We start from the raw sequence: 17,473 nt of genomic DNA, 5'->3' as shown, positions 1-17,473 counted from the left end.
ACTCGAGGGGAGAAAACAAAACCAGTGAACAATTACCACCAAAGAATGGAACTCGGGAAACCTTACTTGTGGGAGCTAGGGAAGCTTTAGCGAGACCAGACAGGAAACACAGGGTGAAGACTCAAAAACTGAGTGAGGAACCAAGGCAAAAATATACAACTTAAATACACTGGGGAAAACAAGGCACAGGTGACCTGGATAATGCTAACAAGGCCACATGAGTAAGAAGTAAGGCAGAGAAAACAGGAACTCTAGAAGCCCAGAGATAAACTACAGGATGTAAGATGCTGACAAACGTGTTCATCTTTCATTTTTATTACTGTATAATTGGCAAAATTACAGCTCTGCTGATGTATTATTTAGATGATACGTGTAATGCAGAGACGTACTTATCCATGACATTGGTGTCATGCGTCTGTTGAGGTGATTTACCCCTTCTCTCACGTGAAAGTACACAGCTGTCTCCTTCGGTAGATTATCCATGGCACAATTAACTTGCCATATGCCAGTCCATTGTGTGTTGAAACACTACTGTCAATCAAACTATTGTGGGAGAGGCCTGTGTGTATGATGTCACAAAGACAAGCTCCTGCGATCGGCTCAAGTTGAGAAAGGGGAAATGATTTACAGAGATTAAAATAAAAATAATTTTTTATCATTATAGTGTGGTTGTTTGAACAATGAAAATCTCATTGTTTTTATATGGATTACTTTAACAGAATATCTGTTTTCGGCAGCACTTGTTTAGTTTAAAAGTAGATATGTCAAGCTTTCTATAGATATATCTCTCATGTCACTTCGTTGAGTATTCACTGAGTTACAGTTCATTTTAATGATGCGTTTGTAAATGAAGATCAGCGCACCTTGTTTGTTATCTTTATTTTATAATTGCACAAAGTTTTATTGTTATTATGCATGTACACAAATAAAAGTAGACCCTTTACAGATGCGATTGATGTATTAGTCTTATCTGTACGATTAAAACTGAAAGTGTAAATTGAGTTATTTTCTGTGCTATCAGGAGAAGATGCCACAAATGCGTTTCCACGTGAAATCAATTTGATTTGAGTTTGTGTGCATGTGAAGATCGGAAAGAGGATTTACAGAGTCTCTCTATCATTTAATATCACACAGAGACACTGAGGAATCATTATCAACTCTAAATCCAGCACAGAGGGGTTCAGTGAACGTGGTGTTGAGTGTGTGTAAGTGTGTGAGTGTGTGTGTGTCAGAGACGCTGTAGAAGGACAGCGAGCCGGCTGACCAGTCCAGATACACTCCTGCTCTCTTAAAGGATGAACAGACTGCAGGTATATCAGTGCTGTTCTTATTGTGGCAGACGGAGAATTTTTTATCAGAGCAGACCAGACTCCAGGATTTCTCATTGAATCCAAATTCACAGTCACTCCCTCCTTTCCTGTCGATTCCTTTATATGACACTGATATCTCCGCACGTCTCTTCCATTCAGCCTCCCAGTAACAGCGTCCAGTCAGACTCTCAACACACAGAACCTGAGGATCCTTATCAAATCTCTCTGGATGGTCAGGATATGACTGGCGATTTTCCACACCTGTGATCTTCCTGTTCGCATGAGACAGCATGAGTTGAGTGTTGGCTGTGTTTGGATCCAGTGTGAGATCACAGGCATCTGAACACAAGAAAAGAGAAAAATCAAGAACAACACAACAGTGAAGATGTCTGTGTGTGTTTACAGCTTTGACTATATTTGCAAAGTCCAGAATGTCCTCACATTTCACAAATGTGGCCACTTATAGTGTAAGTTGTTGAACAGTGACTAGTGATTCGGATCTCAGTAGCAGTGCCGGTCCTAGACTTCTGGAGCCTTCAAGTCAGGTTTATTTCTATAACACTTTGTACAATACACATTTAAACACATGTATTTATATCAGACATGCTGCATCGTTAATTTTGGGAGAAAACAAATTGAACATAAATAGTATAAAATATAACTTAATTCACACCATATTTTTGATATTATCAATCAATCTTATCAGATTAATTTTGATCGTTCACTTTTATTTTATATCCGTGAGTGCAGTACACCTGCAAAGCGTTAGCACTCGTTAGCTTGTCATTAGCATTTTCATTCGAATCTATCGCTGTTTTCTTTTCTCCTCTCCCTCGCTCCAGTTTTTCACAAGTTCATCAAACAACCGCAGTAAGAATATTTCATCAAGCACGGTGAGTAATGGCTTCTCCTGCTATTGTTATTTGCACCTCTTGCCACGTGTACAGTTTATCTATCTCTGTCGCAGATGTCGCAGCTATATATTTCAACGAGACCAGATTAAACTTCTAAATTATCTAAGCTAACAGAGTGTGTTAAAAATGTAAAAGATTGGATGACCAATAATTTTTTTCCAATTAAATTCGGATAAGACAGAGATATTAATTATTGGACCAAAAAACAGTACACAGAATCTTGTAGATTACAATCTGCAACTAGACGAATGTACTGTTACTTCCTCTACAGTCAAAAATCTGGGTGTTATATTAGACAGCAACTTGTCTTTTGAAAATCATATTTCCCATGTTACAAAAACTGCATTCTTCCATCTTAGAAACATTGCCAAGCTACGAAACATGTTATCTGTTTCTGATGCAGAAAAGCTAGTTCATGCATTCATGACCTCTAGACTGGACTATTGTAATGCACTTCTAGATGGTTGTCCTGCTTCTTCAATAAACAAGCTACAGGTAGTCCAAAATGCAGCAGCTAGAGTCCTTACGAGGTCAAGAAAATATGATCATATTACCCCAATTTTACAGTCTCTGCACTGGCTACCTATTAAATTCCGTATCAGTTACAAATTATCATTATTTACCTATAAGGCCATAAATGGTTTAGCTCCTGCGCACCTAACTAGCCTTCTACCACGTTACAATCCAATGTTAATCCTAAGGTCACAAAACGCTGGACTTTTGGTAGTTCCTAGGATAGCAAAGTCCACTAAGGGAGGTAGAGCTTTTTCACATTTGGCTCCCAAACTCTGGAATAGCCTTCCTGATAATATTCGGGGTTCAGACACACCCTCTCTGTTTAAATCTAGATTGAAAATGCATTTCTTTCGCCAAGCATTCGAATAATGTATCTTCAATTGTGAGTGTAATTGCATCTGATCAAATGCGCATTCTTATTCTTTAGCTTGGGTTAAACTAATTAATTTTACTTTGTTGGATCAGCAGCTATGCTAATGATGTCTCTATTTGTTTCTATGTTTTGCCACAGGATTTACATCCCGTGGTAACTAGGATTTACACAAGCTCCAGTCTGGATCCAGAACACCTGAGAAGAGATGATGCTGACCCTCAGAGGACCTCAGATGATGCCAACCCTGAATCAACAAACAGAACTAACAAATATTGTTACAAGTGTGACTGCATCATATAATAATTATTAATTATTAATACCATATTTTTTGGACAATAAGTCGCACCTGAGTATAAGTCACATCAGTCTAAAAATACGTCATGGCGAGGAAAAAAACATAAGTCGCACTGGACTATAAGTCGCATTTATTTAGAACCAAGAGAAAACATTACCGTCTACAGCCCCGAGAGGGCGCTCTGTGCTGCTCAGTGTAGACTACAGGAGCACTCTAGCAGCATAGAGCATCCTCTGGCGGCTGTAGACGGTAAAGTTTTCTCTTGGTTCATTTCTCTCGGTTCATGTCAAATTAATTTTGATAAATAAGTCGCACCTGACTATAAGTCGCAGGACCAGCCAAACTATGAAAAAAAGTGCAACTTATAGTCCGGAAAATACGGTTATGTTAATAATGTTCATCGTCTGGCTGACTACGTCTTGTATTAATATTTCTAAAAATCCTGTCATACGTGCACAAACTGACAGTCACCACTTATAAGCTATTACTAAATATTGTAGAAACATAATTTTCTGTAAAGTTGCTTTGTAACGATTTGTATTGTAAAAAGCGCTATACAAATAAACTTGAATTGAATTGAATAGGACCGCCATCAATTCGTAGTAGTGAATGAAGAGGTATCATATCCATCACAAGTGCAGTATGGAGTACCTCAAGGCTCAGTACTAGGTCCATTACTCTTCACGCTTTACATGTTACCCTTGGGAGATATCATCAGGAAACACAGGGTTAGCTTTCACTGTTATGCTGATGATACTCAGCTCTATATTTCTTTGCAGCCTGGCGAAACATACCAATTTGAAAAACTAACGGAATACATAGTTGATATAAAAAACTGGATGATGAGTAATTTCTTACTGCTAAATTCTGAAAAAAAAAAAAAACAGAGGTGTCAATTATAGACTTGATGGCTGCTCTGTCAATTCTTCTTCATCAGTTAGGAACCTAGGTGTGATAGCAATCTTTCTTTAGAAAGCCATTTCTAAAAGTTTCTAGCATTTGTGAAACTTCATTTTCCATCTCAAAAATATATCTAAATTACGGCCTATGCTCTCAATGTCAAATGCAGAAATGTTTATCCATGCGTTTATAACCTCAAGGTTAGATTATTGTAATGCTTTATTGGGTGGTTGTTCTGCACACCTAATAAACAAACTCCAGCTAGTCCAAAATGCAGTAGCTAAAGTTCTTACTAGAACCAGGAAGTATGACCATATTAGGCTGGTTGGGTCAACTCTGCACTGGCTCCCTATCAAACATCGTACAGATCTTGCTTATTACTTATAAAGCCCTGAATGGTTTAGCACCTCAGTTTTTGAACAAGCTCTTGTTACATTATAGTCCTCCACGTCCGCTGTGTTCTCAAAACTCAAAGGCAATATGATAATACGTAGAATATCAAACTGCGGGCGGCAGATCCTTTTCCTATTTAGTGCCTTAACTCTGGAATAACCTACCTAACATTGTTCAGGAGCCAGACACACTCTTGCAGTTTAAATCTAGATTGAAGACCCATCTCTTTAACCTGGCTTATACATAACACACTAATACGCTTCAAATATCTAAATCCTTTAAAGGATTTTTAGGCTGCATTAATTAGGTAAACCTGAACCGGGAACGCTTCACTTAACACCCAATGTACTTACTACATCATTAGAAGAATGGCATCTATGCTAATATTAGTCTGTTTCTCTTTTATTCCAAGGTCACCGTAGCCATCAGATCTAGTCTCTATCAAGATAATGGTTGATCAGCACCTAGAGATGACCTCTACAGCCCTGAATATCAGCAGACTACTACAATTAGATGAGCCCTAAAGACAGATCCCCAGTGAAAACATTGCCTCCTAGACGGCCACCAGGACAAGACCATTGGAACAAGATGAGTCCTCTGCACAATGTGACTTTGCTGCAGCTTGGAATTGAACTACTGGTTTCGTCTGGTCAGAGGAGAACTGGCCCCCCAACTGAGCCTGGTTTCTCCCAAGGTTTTTTCTCCATTCTGTCACCGATGGAGTTTTGGTTCCTTGCTGCTGTCGCCTCTGGCTTGCTTAGTTGGGGACACTTAGTTTCCAGCATTATCATCTGCTTATTTACACAGAAACTATTAAAACTGAATTGAGCTGGATGACATCACTATCATCACAATGATGAACTGCCTTAATCTGAACATTGAGTGTTTACTATTGTAATTTTGCATTATTGACAAACTATTTTCCTAATTAATGCTGTACAGTTGCTTTGACAAAATCTGTATTGATAAAAGAGCTACATAAATAAAGGTGACTTGATTATGAGATGAGATCAGTGTGTGTGTGTGTGTGTGTGTGTTTGAAGACTTACACTTTCGTAGTCCTGCTTTCATCATGATCTCTCCTCCATGAGCCACACTATAAACACACATTAATTTAGATCTGCATCATTCACCACACATATTCAGTATGTCAGTATTATTGTTTGACATACTTGAGTATCTGCATTTTATAGTTAGGATCATCCAGTTTGTGGTTGAGTAGCTGGACTCCTGATTGTCCTGGGTGATTGTAGCTCAGATCCAGCTCTCTCAGGTGTGAAGGGTTTGAACTCAGAGCTAAAGACAAATAACCACAGCCTTCCTCTGTCACCATACAGCCAGACAACCTACAGACACAAACAGAAAGATCATCTACAGACACACAGTCAAAACATCCACAGATGCACACAGTGAGATCATCCACAGACACACAAAGTCAGATCATCCACAGACACACAAAGTCAGATCATCCACAAACACGCAGACAGATCATCCACACACAGGCAAAATGGAGCGCAGCTGGAGGAAAACAAAACTAGAAGTATTTCGTATTGCTTGGCGGGAAAGTAACCTATCCTACAGAAAAGCATTAAAAACTGCTAGATGAGATTACTTTTCTTCTCTTTTAGAAGAAAACAAACATAACCCCAGGTATTTATTCAATACAGTGGCTAAATTAACGAAAAATAAAGCCTCAACAAGTGTTGACATTTCCCAACATCACAGCAGTAATGACTTTATGAACTACTTTACTTAAATTGATACTATTAGAGATAAAATTGTAATCATTCAGCCGTCAGCTACAGTATCGCATCAGACAGTGCACTATAGACCCCCTGACGAACAGTTCCACTCACTCTCTACTATAGGAGAGGAAGAATTGTATTAAATTGTTAAATCATCTAAACCAACAACATGTATGTTAGACCCTATACCATCTAAGCTCCTAAAAGGTGCTTCCAGAAGTCATAGATCCTCTTCTGACTATTATTATTTCCTCATTGTCATTAGGATATGTCCCCAAAACCTTCAAAGTGGCTGTAATTAAGCCTTTCATCAAAAAACCACAACTTGACCCCAAAGAACTAGTTAATTATAGACCAATCTTGAATCTCCCTTTTCTGTCCAAGATACTAGAAAAGGTGGTATCCACACAATTATATTCCTTCTTAGAGAAGAATGGTATATGTGAGGATTTCCAGTCAGGATTTAGACCGTATCATAGTACTGAGACTGCTCTCTTTAGAGTTACAAATGACCTGCTCTTATCATCTGATCGTCGTTGTATCTGTCTATTAGTTCTATTGGATCTTAGTGCTGCGTTTGACACAATTGACCACAACATTCTTTTGCATAGACTTGAACACTTTGTTGGCATTAATGGAAGTGCATTAGCATGGTTTAAATCGTACTTATATGACCGCCCTCAATTCGTAGCATTGAATGAAGAGGTATAAGATCGATCACAAGTGCAGTATGGAGTACCTCAAGGCTCAGTAGTAGGGCCGCTACTCTACACGCTCTATATATAACCCTTGGGAGATATCATCATCAAGCATGGTGTTAGCTTTCACTGTTATTCTGATGATACTCAGCTCTATATTTCTTCGCGGCCCGGTGAAGCACACCAATTTGAAAAACTAATGGAATGTATAGTCGATATAAAAAACTGGATGACGAGTAATTTCTTACTGCTAAATTCTGAAAAAAACAGAGGTGTTAATTATAGGACCTAAAAACTCTGCATGTAATAACCTAGAACACTGTCTAAGACTTGATGGCTGCTCTGTCAATTCTTCGTCATCAGTTAGGAACCTAGGTGTGCTATTTGATCGCCATCTTTCCTTAGAAAGCCATGTTTCTAGCATTTGTAAACCTGCATTTTTTCATCTCAAAAATATATCTAAACTACGGCCTATGCTCTCAATGTCAAATGCAGAAATGTTAATCCATGCATTTATGACCTCAAGGTTAGATTATTGTAATGCTTTATTGTGTGGTTGTTCTGCACGCTTAGTAAACAAACTACAGCTAGTCCAAAATGCAGCAGCAAGAGTTCTCAGTAGAACCAGTAAGTATGACCATATTAGCCCGGTCCTGTAAACACTCCACTGACTGGCTCCCTATCAAACATCGTATAGATTTTAAAATATTGCTTATTACTTATAAAGCCCTGAATGGTTTATCAACTTAGTATATGAATGAGCTCCTTTTACATTATAATCCTCTACGTCAACTACATTCTCAATACTCAGGCAATTTGATAATACCTAGAATATCGAAATCAACTGCGGGCGGCAGATCCTTTTCCTATTTGGCGCCTAAACTCTGGAATAACCTACCTAACATTGTTCGGGAGGCAGACAATCTCTTGCAGTTTAAATCTAGATTAAAGACCCATCTCTTTAACCTGGCTTACACATAACATACTAATATGCTTTTAATATCCAAATCCGTCAAAAGATTTTTAGGCTGCATTAATTAGGTAAACCGGAACCGGGAACACTTCCCATAACACCCGATGTACTTGCTACATCATTAGAAGAATGGCATCTACGCTAATATTAGTCTGTTTCTCTCTCATTCCGAGGTCACCGTAGCCACCAGATCCAGTCTGTATCCAGATCAGAGGGTCACTGCAGTCACCCGGATCCAGTACGCATCCAGACCAGATGGTGGATCAGCACCTAGAAAGGACCTCTACATCCCTGAGAGACAGCAGAGACCAGGACAACTAGAGCCCCAGATACAGATCCCCTGTAAAGACCTTGACCACCAGGACAAGACCACAGGAAACAGATGATTCTTCTGCACAATCTGACTTTGCTGCAGCCTGGAATTGAACTACTGGTTTGGTCTGGTCAAAGGAGAACTGGCCCCCCAACTGAGCCTGGTTTCTCCCAAGGTTTTTTTCTCCATTCTGTCACCGATGGAGTTTCGGTTCCTTGCCTCTGTCGCCTCTGGCTTGCTTAGCTGGGGTCACTTCATCTACAGCGATATCGTTGACTTGATTGCAAATAAATGCACAGACACTATTTAAACTGAACAGAGATGACATCACTGAATTCAATGCTGAACTGCCTTTAACTGTCATTTTGCATTATTGACACACTGTTTTCCTAATGAATGGTTGTTCAGTTGCTTTGACGCAATGTATTTTGTTTAAAGCGCTATATAAATAAAGGTGACTTGACTTGATGCGGTCGAAAAACCTGATTGAAAATTGTCTAAATTACACTTGCTTGTATTGATAGACATCTTTAAACAGAGCAGCTACACCTCCACCTCTCCTAACAGTCCTGCAGACACTCATGAAAGTAAAGTTAGGAGGGGCTGCTTTATTTAGGATTGTTGCACTGCAGCTGTCTTCTAGCCATGTTTCAACATAAAATCCAGATTGTTTGTGGTTATAAAGTAATTGATTAGGAATGATTTATTTTTTAGTGAGTGAATGTTTAAAAGTGCTAGCTTGATGTCAGTGCTTTGTGTCTTTACATCAATCTTAGTTAGATGCATAATAGGCCGCAGATTAGATGAGTTTGCCCTTCGGCTTGAGAAGGCCTTAGACTTTCTATCAAGTGACAAAACTGAAATAGAGAAAGCTACAGGCACACTGGGTTCCCGCTTGTTCTGTAAGCATTTGGGAATGTTGCTGCTATTATAGCGGGGACCCGACACATATCACCGAGAGCTCCTATCAGTTGTTTTTGGTTCACCTTCAGCAGATAGAGGGTTTGGGCCCTGAGAGCTCTCTCACAGGTACAGGGCCCACAGTTTTTGGTGGATGGGGGGCCCGCCATTTATTTGTTGATATCTGAGGGCTAGCAGCGAATGAGTGAGAGCGTTTAGTCCCAGCATACACCAATTCCTCAAAAGCACAGAAGTGGAGATGCTGGAGAGAGGGATAGTGTGTCCAGTGAGCGGGGCTGTGTCTCTGGTGTTTTCGGATGCTGTGATATGTTGTCCTGGCTACCCTAGCTGTTTTGCAGAAAGTCGTCCTTGGGTGGTGAATCTTGTAGCTGTTTTGATATATCACAGTCTGTCTGTGAGGAGCTCTGTGGGCAGGGCTTAGCCAGGATAGTGTCCGTCCGCAGTGCTTGTTTTGGCTGCATGGTGTTATCAGTGTCCTTATGGGATATGTCAACCACATGATGACTCGGACCCGGTGTGTGTGTGCTGAATGGATTGACACACTCTGCTGAAGGATGACAGAGGGAGAAGTAGATATTGTCCTAAAGCACTCTAGCACCAAGTTTGTTTGGGTGGAGGCCAGTTGTCTATGGCCCCAAAAAAGATTGAAGTTGTCGATGAAATTCACTCCTTTTATACTGCAAGATCTTTGTAGCCATGTGTTCAGCTCAAGCATCCGTGAAAACATATTTGTTCCTCTTGCTGGGAGTGGTCCACTGATGAACGACTGAACTTTGAGTCTTCGAAGTGTTTCAAAGAGTTCACTAAAGTTCTTCTTAAGGAGTTCTGACTGCTCTTTCCGAATATCATTCTTTCCCACATGGATAAGGATTCAATTTGCAGTCTTGTGCTTCATCAGAATGTTCTTAAGTTCCTTGTTCACATCAGAGATCGTTGCTTGAGGAAGGCAGCATGTTGTTGTAGTCCTGCTACGGATGTTTCTGATAACAGAGTCACCCACTATCAGAGTCCTTGGCTCGGCTGCGCTCTGAGCTGAAAGCCGCTGTCTGCTCGTCCTTGAGCGCCTGTTAGTAGCAATGTTAACTGCTGGCTGAGCCGATCCATGTTTAATCACATTTGGGGATTCCTCACCCGCATTTATTAATGCTTCAAATCTGTTCGCAAGATGTACAGGGGGAGTTAGAATACCAGTATTCACAAGCCTTGTAATAGTCGAATCTGGGGAAGAGGAAGCTACGGCAGCAAATCTGATATCTTGTGTTCCTTTGGGTCTCGCTCCCTGTTTGTGCCATCGATTAGTGTCGCGATTAGTTTCGGCTTGTTCCTCTACACTTGGTATAAACTGTTGAGATTCAGAAGATCCATGGGACTCACCGGCTGCATGCTGAGGGGGTCCATAACTACGGTCTGCTGAGTGTTCCGTCTGTTTTGGAATTCCAGCAAGTAACTTTGTCAAGGATTACAATCCTTTGTAGCAGTTTGCAGCAGTTCATGCAACAAGTAGATCCAACAGGAGGCATTTTCTCTCTCTTCTGTTTGAATGTAGGCAGTTGTTATCCCGTGTCAGGAATGTAAGCTGCTGGCAGTGGGAGGCAAAGTTTTATTTTTGTAGTATTATTCCAGTCCCAAAGAGTCTTTAGTTTTAGCGTTTGTGCCAAAAATCTGTTGTTTCAGCACTGTGCTGATCTGCTGAAGTAAAAATCTTAGAAAACTCAGAGAAAAGTACAGAAATAAGAAGCAAAGCGCAGAGCAGTAAGCTAGAACGTCCGAACGGTAGCAAAGCCGGAAACTTGATCGCAGTTGCACATCCCTACTACAGACAGACAGTTCATCTACAGACACACACAGTCAGATTTATCAGCTGACTGTAAGTTATCACTTATATGTTCTTAAATACCTCAGTATCTGCAGCTGACAGTTTGGACTCTTCAGTCCATCAGAAATAAACTTTACACCAGAGTCCTGCAGGTCATTGTTACTCAGATCCAGCTCTCTCAGGACAGAGTATGATGATTGTAGAGCTGATGACAATCTCTCACAACACTGAGCAGTGAGATTACAGCCAGCAAGACTGAAAGAGACAAGAACACACACCAACAGTCAGATCATCTACAGACACACACCGTCATATCTTCCATAGACACACAAAGTCAGATCATCTGTAGACACACATTTTGACCAGCTGACTGTAAATTATCAAGTTTTTTTTTTTTTTTTTAACTACCTCAGTATCTGCAGCTGACAGTGTGGACTCTTCAGTCCATCAGAAATAAACTTGAAACCAGCGTCCTGCAGGTCATTGTTCCTCAGATCCAGCTCTCTCAGGACACAGTTTGAGGATTGTAGAGCTGTAGATACAGTTTCACAATCCTGATCTGAGAGATCACAGCCAGAAAATCTAGAAGAGATAAAATACAATTTAAGAAATACCAAAACAATAAAGACATGTACATAGGGTTGCCTGTTATCTGTCCTCAGGGAACAGAGGATGGCATGATCTGAACATATCACAATAAGATGAGTTCCAGAGTTTGAGATAATCTTATAATTGTATCATTCAGATTGATTCACATCTGAGATCAGTTGAGCTCCTGTTTCTTTAGCCAATGAATATTAAAACTTTTGCAAAAAGTAGCAAAGTTTTCTGAGGGTATAAAAACAAAAAAATTTGAGAGCTTCTCCAGACAGCGGTACAGTTTTACAATATATTTTTATTATTATTATTATTATTATTATTATTATTATTATTTATATTATTATTTTTTGCTGAATTGTTGAATTTAATTCTCTGACTCCAGTGGTTTAAACTCAATTTTATGAAACTACGCAAGTGATGAACTTTTCCTGAAATATCACTCAGAATATTCCCATTCACTTGAATCCACATTTTTTAGTTTTATTTATTTTATGGCATAATTCAGACCTCTTTAAATGTATAATAATCATAAATATTAGCTAGTGCTTTACAGTAAAGTAAGCAGACTTCAAGCACTAGAGTCACTGAAATAGATCACTGTAACAGCAGTCAAACAGCTGGAACATTAAGCATTTATGATGAATACCTAATTAGTGAAGATAAAATGTTATAATACCATATTATTATAGCTATTAATATTTCCAGTAATTTCTTTCATTATTTTATCTTCATTCACAAGTTAAAATGTCTCAATTGCATCTTTACTGATCAATGGTGTCGACCGTCCCTTTGCTTCAGCTGCTGATGATTTAAAGGGGTGGGTGACTGTTTTTTTTCTAGGCTTGATTGTTTATGGGGTGCAGTCTAACACGTGTTCATGTTTCTTTTTTTTTCAAAACACATTATTTTTCACATAATTTACCTTTATTCCACACCGAACTATCCCTTCTCTAACAAATGCCTTGATTATTTCCTGTTTTTATGAAGCCCCTCCCTCAGAAATATGCGATGGGCTGGGATTGGTCAGCTGGCTCAGTGTGTTGAGATTCGCTAAACTGTCTCTACAGTGCATCTGAACATCCCGGCCCTCAAGCTCACAATGTGCTCCGGTTGTAATGTAAACCATGACGTCCTCTATATTGCTTATTAATTTGAGTCCAATTGAGACACAGAGAATATTAATGAAGAGGATTGCACAGAACCTGTGCAAGCATGGCTCTTAATGGTATATTTGTTTGTTGTTTTCTCATACTTTTAGATATGCTAAGATATGTTGTTTGTAAATTTTACTGCTTCTGTTAGCTTTAAACATACGGTTTTATTCTGATTAAAGCTTTAATACAGCACAGCAAACGCACGCACGTCCATGTATAATGCTTTTCATTGCTTTGTGAAAATAAGTGGATAAATGGAACAGTTTGTTGGATCTGATCTGACGATCTGAATGAGAAAGAGAGAGAGAGAGAAAGAGAAAGAGAGAGAGAGAGAGAGATGCAATGCAGAGCAGAGCGATGTGAGGAACAGTATTAAGAACTGCTGCTTTAGAACATTGGTTTTGAAACTTGTGAGTCCATTAGAATCGTTAGAAGACAGAATTGCGATTAATATATTTTATGTGCACCCCTAGTTTTCTCTTCCTCTTCTCTAAAGCAGCACAACATGCCTTCGCCTCCATTGCTGCGTGTTCCCTGGTGCGTGGTTTATCTGGGTTTGTGACATAACGGACCTGGGAAGAAGCTCATTGTAGTCCCTTACCAGCTGTTTTTGTAGGCATTAAACTGCAAGAATTTTAAAAGACAATTTCTCCGTTTGCATTGAACTACAACTTTGCAGACATTGTTTATGCTCAAAAGTGAAATCACTATCAACCACCCCTTTAACCTGTAAACGGGCACCTGGACGTGGGCGCATTAAACTCTTCTTTTTTGCATGTGTCAATGTTTACGAATAGATTAAATGAATCAGGACAAATGTAATAATGAAAAACTATACTTCATTATAAAGATTTAAACCTCAAGCATTGATGACAGATGCCGGGGGGGGGGGGGGGTGGGGGGGGGCGGCAATACATACTTTCACAAAAATGGTTGCAGGAATCATATTTTTCATGGTATCTTCTTCAGATTTGAAATATAAAAATGTATGAGACATTTGACTTTCAACCCATTACTTTTCTAGTTTGCTCCAGTACTGACTTCATGTATATTTATATATAAAATAATAATAATAATAATAATAATTAAAGGCACTTCAGTGTCTTTAACTTTTAATATTTTTGAGGATTATCAAATCTGGTTGATAAAAAGTAAAGCCCACAGGGTCTTCTTTCCAAATACACCAAAATTATGTTTGTACCACACTAAATTAAAGAACTGTTACAATTTTAAGTTATGTAGAGTGCACTTTATTTAAATATTTACTTTAGTTAATGATTAAACACTCACAGAGCTTTTCTGCAGTTGATCACAGCTGGTATCAGTCTTTTTCTCCCCTCATCTGATGTATTGTATTTCATGGTGTTCAGCTCATCCAGCGGCTCCTCTGACATCTGAAGCATGTAGGAGATTGTTGAGCACTGAGCAGCAGAGAGTTTCTCTGAGTGTTTGTCTGATTTCACAAACTCCTGAATTTCTCTGGACAGAGTCTGATCTTTCACTTCCAGCAGACAGAGGAACAGACTGATGGATTGACCAGCTGAGAGACGATTATAATCATTTGGATCTTTGATCTTCTGTTTAATGTACCGTGTGGTTTCTCTGATGCTCTCTGAGCTGTTCTCTGTGTGTGTCAGTAGATCCTGTAAGAGTCTCTGATTGGACTCCAGTGAGACGCCCAGCAGGAACCGCAGGAACAGATCCAGCTGCCCATTCTTACTCTGGAGTGCTTTATATACTGCTGATCCTAGTAGATTATACAGAGAAACTTTAAATCTGAATTCATGCAGAAAAATCTCCAGTGGCTTCTTGTTCTTTGTTAAAAAGCAGAAAAACAGATAGAAAGCAGCGAGAAACTCATGAACGCTCAGATGGATGAAGCTGTAGACTTTCCTCTGATGAATCACAGATTCCTGCTTAAAGATCTCAGTGCAAATCCCAGAATACACTGAGGCGTCAGTGACGTCTATACCGCTCTCAATCAGGTCCTCCTCATAGAACATCACATTGCCCTCCATCAGCTGTTTGAAAGCCACTTCAGCAAGTTTCACAATCACTTCTCTGTTGGACTGCAGGAGTTTCTCTGGATCTCTCTCTTCATACTTCTGCTTCCTCGTGTTGATCTGAATCAGCAGGAAGTGGATGTACATTTCAGTCAGAGTTTGAGGGATTTCTGCTCTCAGATCTTCTTCCAGGAGCTTCTGAAGCACAGTGGAAGAGATCCAGCAGAAGACGGGGATGTGGCACATGATGTGGAGGCTTCTTGCTCTTCTGATGTGTGAGATGATTCTGCTGGCTTGATGCTCATCACTGATTCTCTTCCTGAAATATTCCTCCTTCTGAGGCTCATTGAATCCCTGAATTTCTGTCAGACGGTGGATGTATTTGGAGGGGATCTGATTGGCTGCTGCTGGTCTGGAGGTGATCCAGATTTGAGCAGAGGGAAGCAGCTCTCCTTTCATGAGGCTTGACATCAACACAGCCACTGATGAAGTCTCAGTCACATCACAAACTTTCTGAGCGTCTGAAAACATCAGTGTGATTCTGCTTTCATCCAGACCATCAAAGATGAACACAACTTTACACTCCTCATAAATCTGTGAGTCCAGATCTCGAAGTTCAGGATGAAAGTCCAGCAGAAGTCTGTGAAGACTGTACTGATGATCTCGAATCAAGTTCAGCTCTCGAAATGGAAGCACAAACATGAAATCTACATCCTGATTGGCTTTTCCCTCGGCCCAGTCCAGAATGAACTTCTGCACAGAGACGGTTTTTCCGATTCCAGCGATGCCTTTAGTAAGAACAGTCTTGATCTGCTCTTTCTCCTCACATCCTGCTTCAGCTGAGGCTTTAAAGATGTCATTGCAGTGGATTGGAGTGTCTTGTGAGTGTTGTGTTCTGGCTGTTTTCTCCATCTGTAAAACCTCATGTTCTTCATTCACTCCTTCTCTCTCTCCCTCTATGATGTAGAGCTGTGTGTAGATGCTGTTCAGGAGGCTTTCATTCTCCTGGAGCTTCAGACCCTCAAATAATCTCTCATACTTGTTCTTCATGCTGGCTTTGAGCTGGTCTTTTACTTTTACTCTCTGTAGTTCATAATTCACATGTTTATTCAGACAGAAGACCGATGTGGCTCCTCGAGAGATGCTTCTGTCTCGATCTGCTCTGCTGAAATATCAGAAGAACAGATTACATTTAATATAAAAATAAAGGATGTATAAATTAACTTCTAAATCGATAGAGATTAGAGATAGACAGCAGTTCACAATCAGTGAATAGAGCACATTTATGCGAGATGATTGTTTGTGATTGCCTGCTGATGAATTATGAGTCTCTACTTTCTGGTGTGGATATTGTAACACGTTAGATGGTTGTAAAATGCATATTTTACCTCTCTCATCTTTTTGAATGAGCAGCCAGCAATAGAAAAGAAGGCATTTCAAAATACAAGACGGCTGTATTTTGGTTTGTTTATCATTTTAAGTCCCACATAATGGATACATTTCTATGTTTTTTTCCTGGTTAATATTGGTATTTAGAATTACTAGGGATGCACCAATATGAAAATTTAGGCCGATAATGATAACCGATAATTCTTTCAATCTGGAAGCCATAACCGATATGTTGGCCGATCAATCTTAATCCACATTTTTACATAATTGATTACCAAAAAAGTCTGTCCATTAAAAGGCATTAAACACTTCAACATAAACATAAAGCAGCCTTACACATAAAATAATGCTTAAATAATGGAAACAAGATACTGTGCAACGTTACTTATGTATAAAAAAGATATAAGGCGATTAGATGGAGTGTGTTGAAAGAGGACAATCATATAAGGACTATAGCCAGAGATATTGTCAAAATCATTAAATATTGTCATTATTAAGAGTATTTGGCATTTCCAATTAATATGGACCTATTATTTTATGGCTATTATTATTAGGTTACTTTTATTATTAAATAAATATTACAATTAAAATAGCGCATCACCGCATAACTGACACACTGTGACTCGCAGCCTATGAGGAAATAAAAAAAATTAGGCTATTGGCTTAGGCTACTCCTCACTGAAAAGGTTTTAAAAATGTTTTTTTTTTTTAAACAAGTTTATTATATCCTACAATGAATTATAGGCCTATAGCCTAAAAGAGATGCTTATAGCCTAAAACTAACCTGTTCAACACAAATAATGTTTCTTTTCATTGTTTTCACTATGTTCGGGCCACAAGATAAATATTAAATAAACTAAACCCGTTAGAAATACCACAAATTAGGAGATGCGTCTCTCGTCGTCTCTGAGAGAATATGAACTGTTAATGTGTGTGTCGTCAGATGCCGAAAGCCGGCGTCAGTTTTTACTTTCACTATCATGCTGAAAGACATTCACCGGCTTAAGTTTGACTTGCACAAAGTATGTATGTATGATATCCACTGGCTCGCCTTCATGGTTTAAAAAAGAATTAGAATATTTCCAAAATTGCAATGCACCCACGCTACAAACCCCGAAGAGACGTGTCGTGGACACGCTCTGAACATGCTGAAACACAGC

At 39.3% G+C, this 17,473-nt stretch overlaps 1 protein-coding gene across 1 annotated transcript in view; it reads right to left on the bottom strand.

The window, feature by feature from the left end:
- Window positions 1-293: 293 nt before the first annotated feature.
- The window catches only part of LOC132097358 (NACHT, LRR and PYD domains-containing protein 3-like), a 37,641-nt gene continuing 20,461 nt past the window's right edge, over window positions 294-17,473 (bottom strand). The window contains exons 5-10 of the mRNA XM_059503015.1: window positions 14,212-16,089; window positions 11,576-11,749; window positions 11,249-11,422; window positions 5,874-6,047; window positions 5,751-5,797; window positions 294-1,649 (exon numbers count right to left, since the gene is read on the bottom strand). Of these exons, the coding sequence (XP_059358998.1) occupies window positions 1,117-1,649; window positions 5,751-5,797; window positions 5,874-6,047; window positions 11,249-11,422; window positions 11,576-11,749; window positions 14,212-16,089 (2,980 nt within the window). The 3' untranslated portion in view covers window positions 294-1,116. The remainder of the gene's footprint in view (window positions 1,650-5,750; window positions 5,798-5,873; window positions 6,048-11,248; window positions 11,423-11,575; window positions 11,750-14,211; window positions 16,090-17,473) is intronic.

The sequence above is a fragment of the Carassius carassius genome, chromosome 21 (genome assembly GCF_963082965.1).
Source record: "Carassius carassius chromosome 21, fCarCar2.1, whole genome shotgun sequence".
Classification (NCBI taxonomy): Eukaryota; Metazoa; Chordata; class Actinopteri; order Cypriniformes; family Cyprinidae; genus Carassius; species Carassius carassius.
This window is presented reverse-complemented; position numbering and strand designations above follow the sequence as displayed.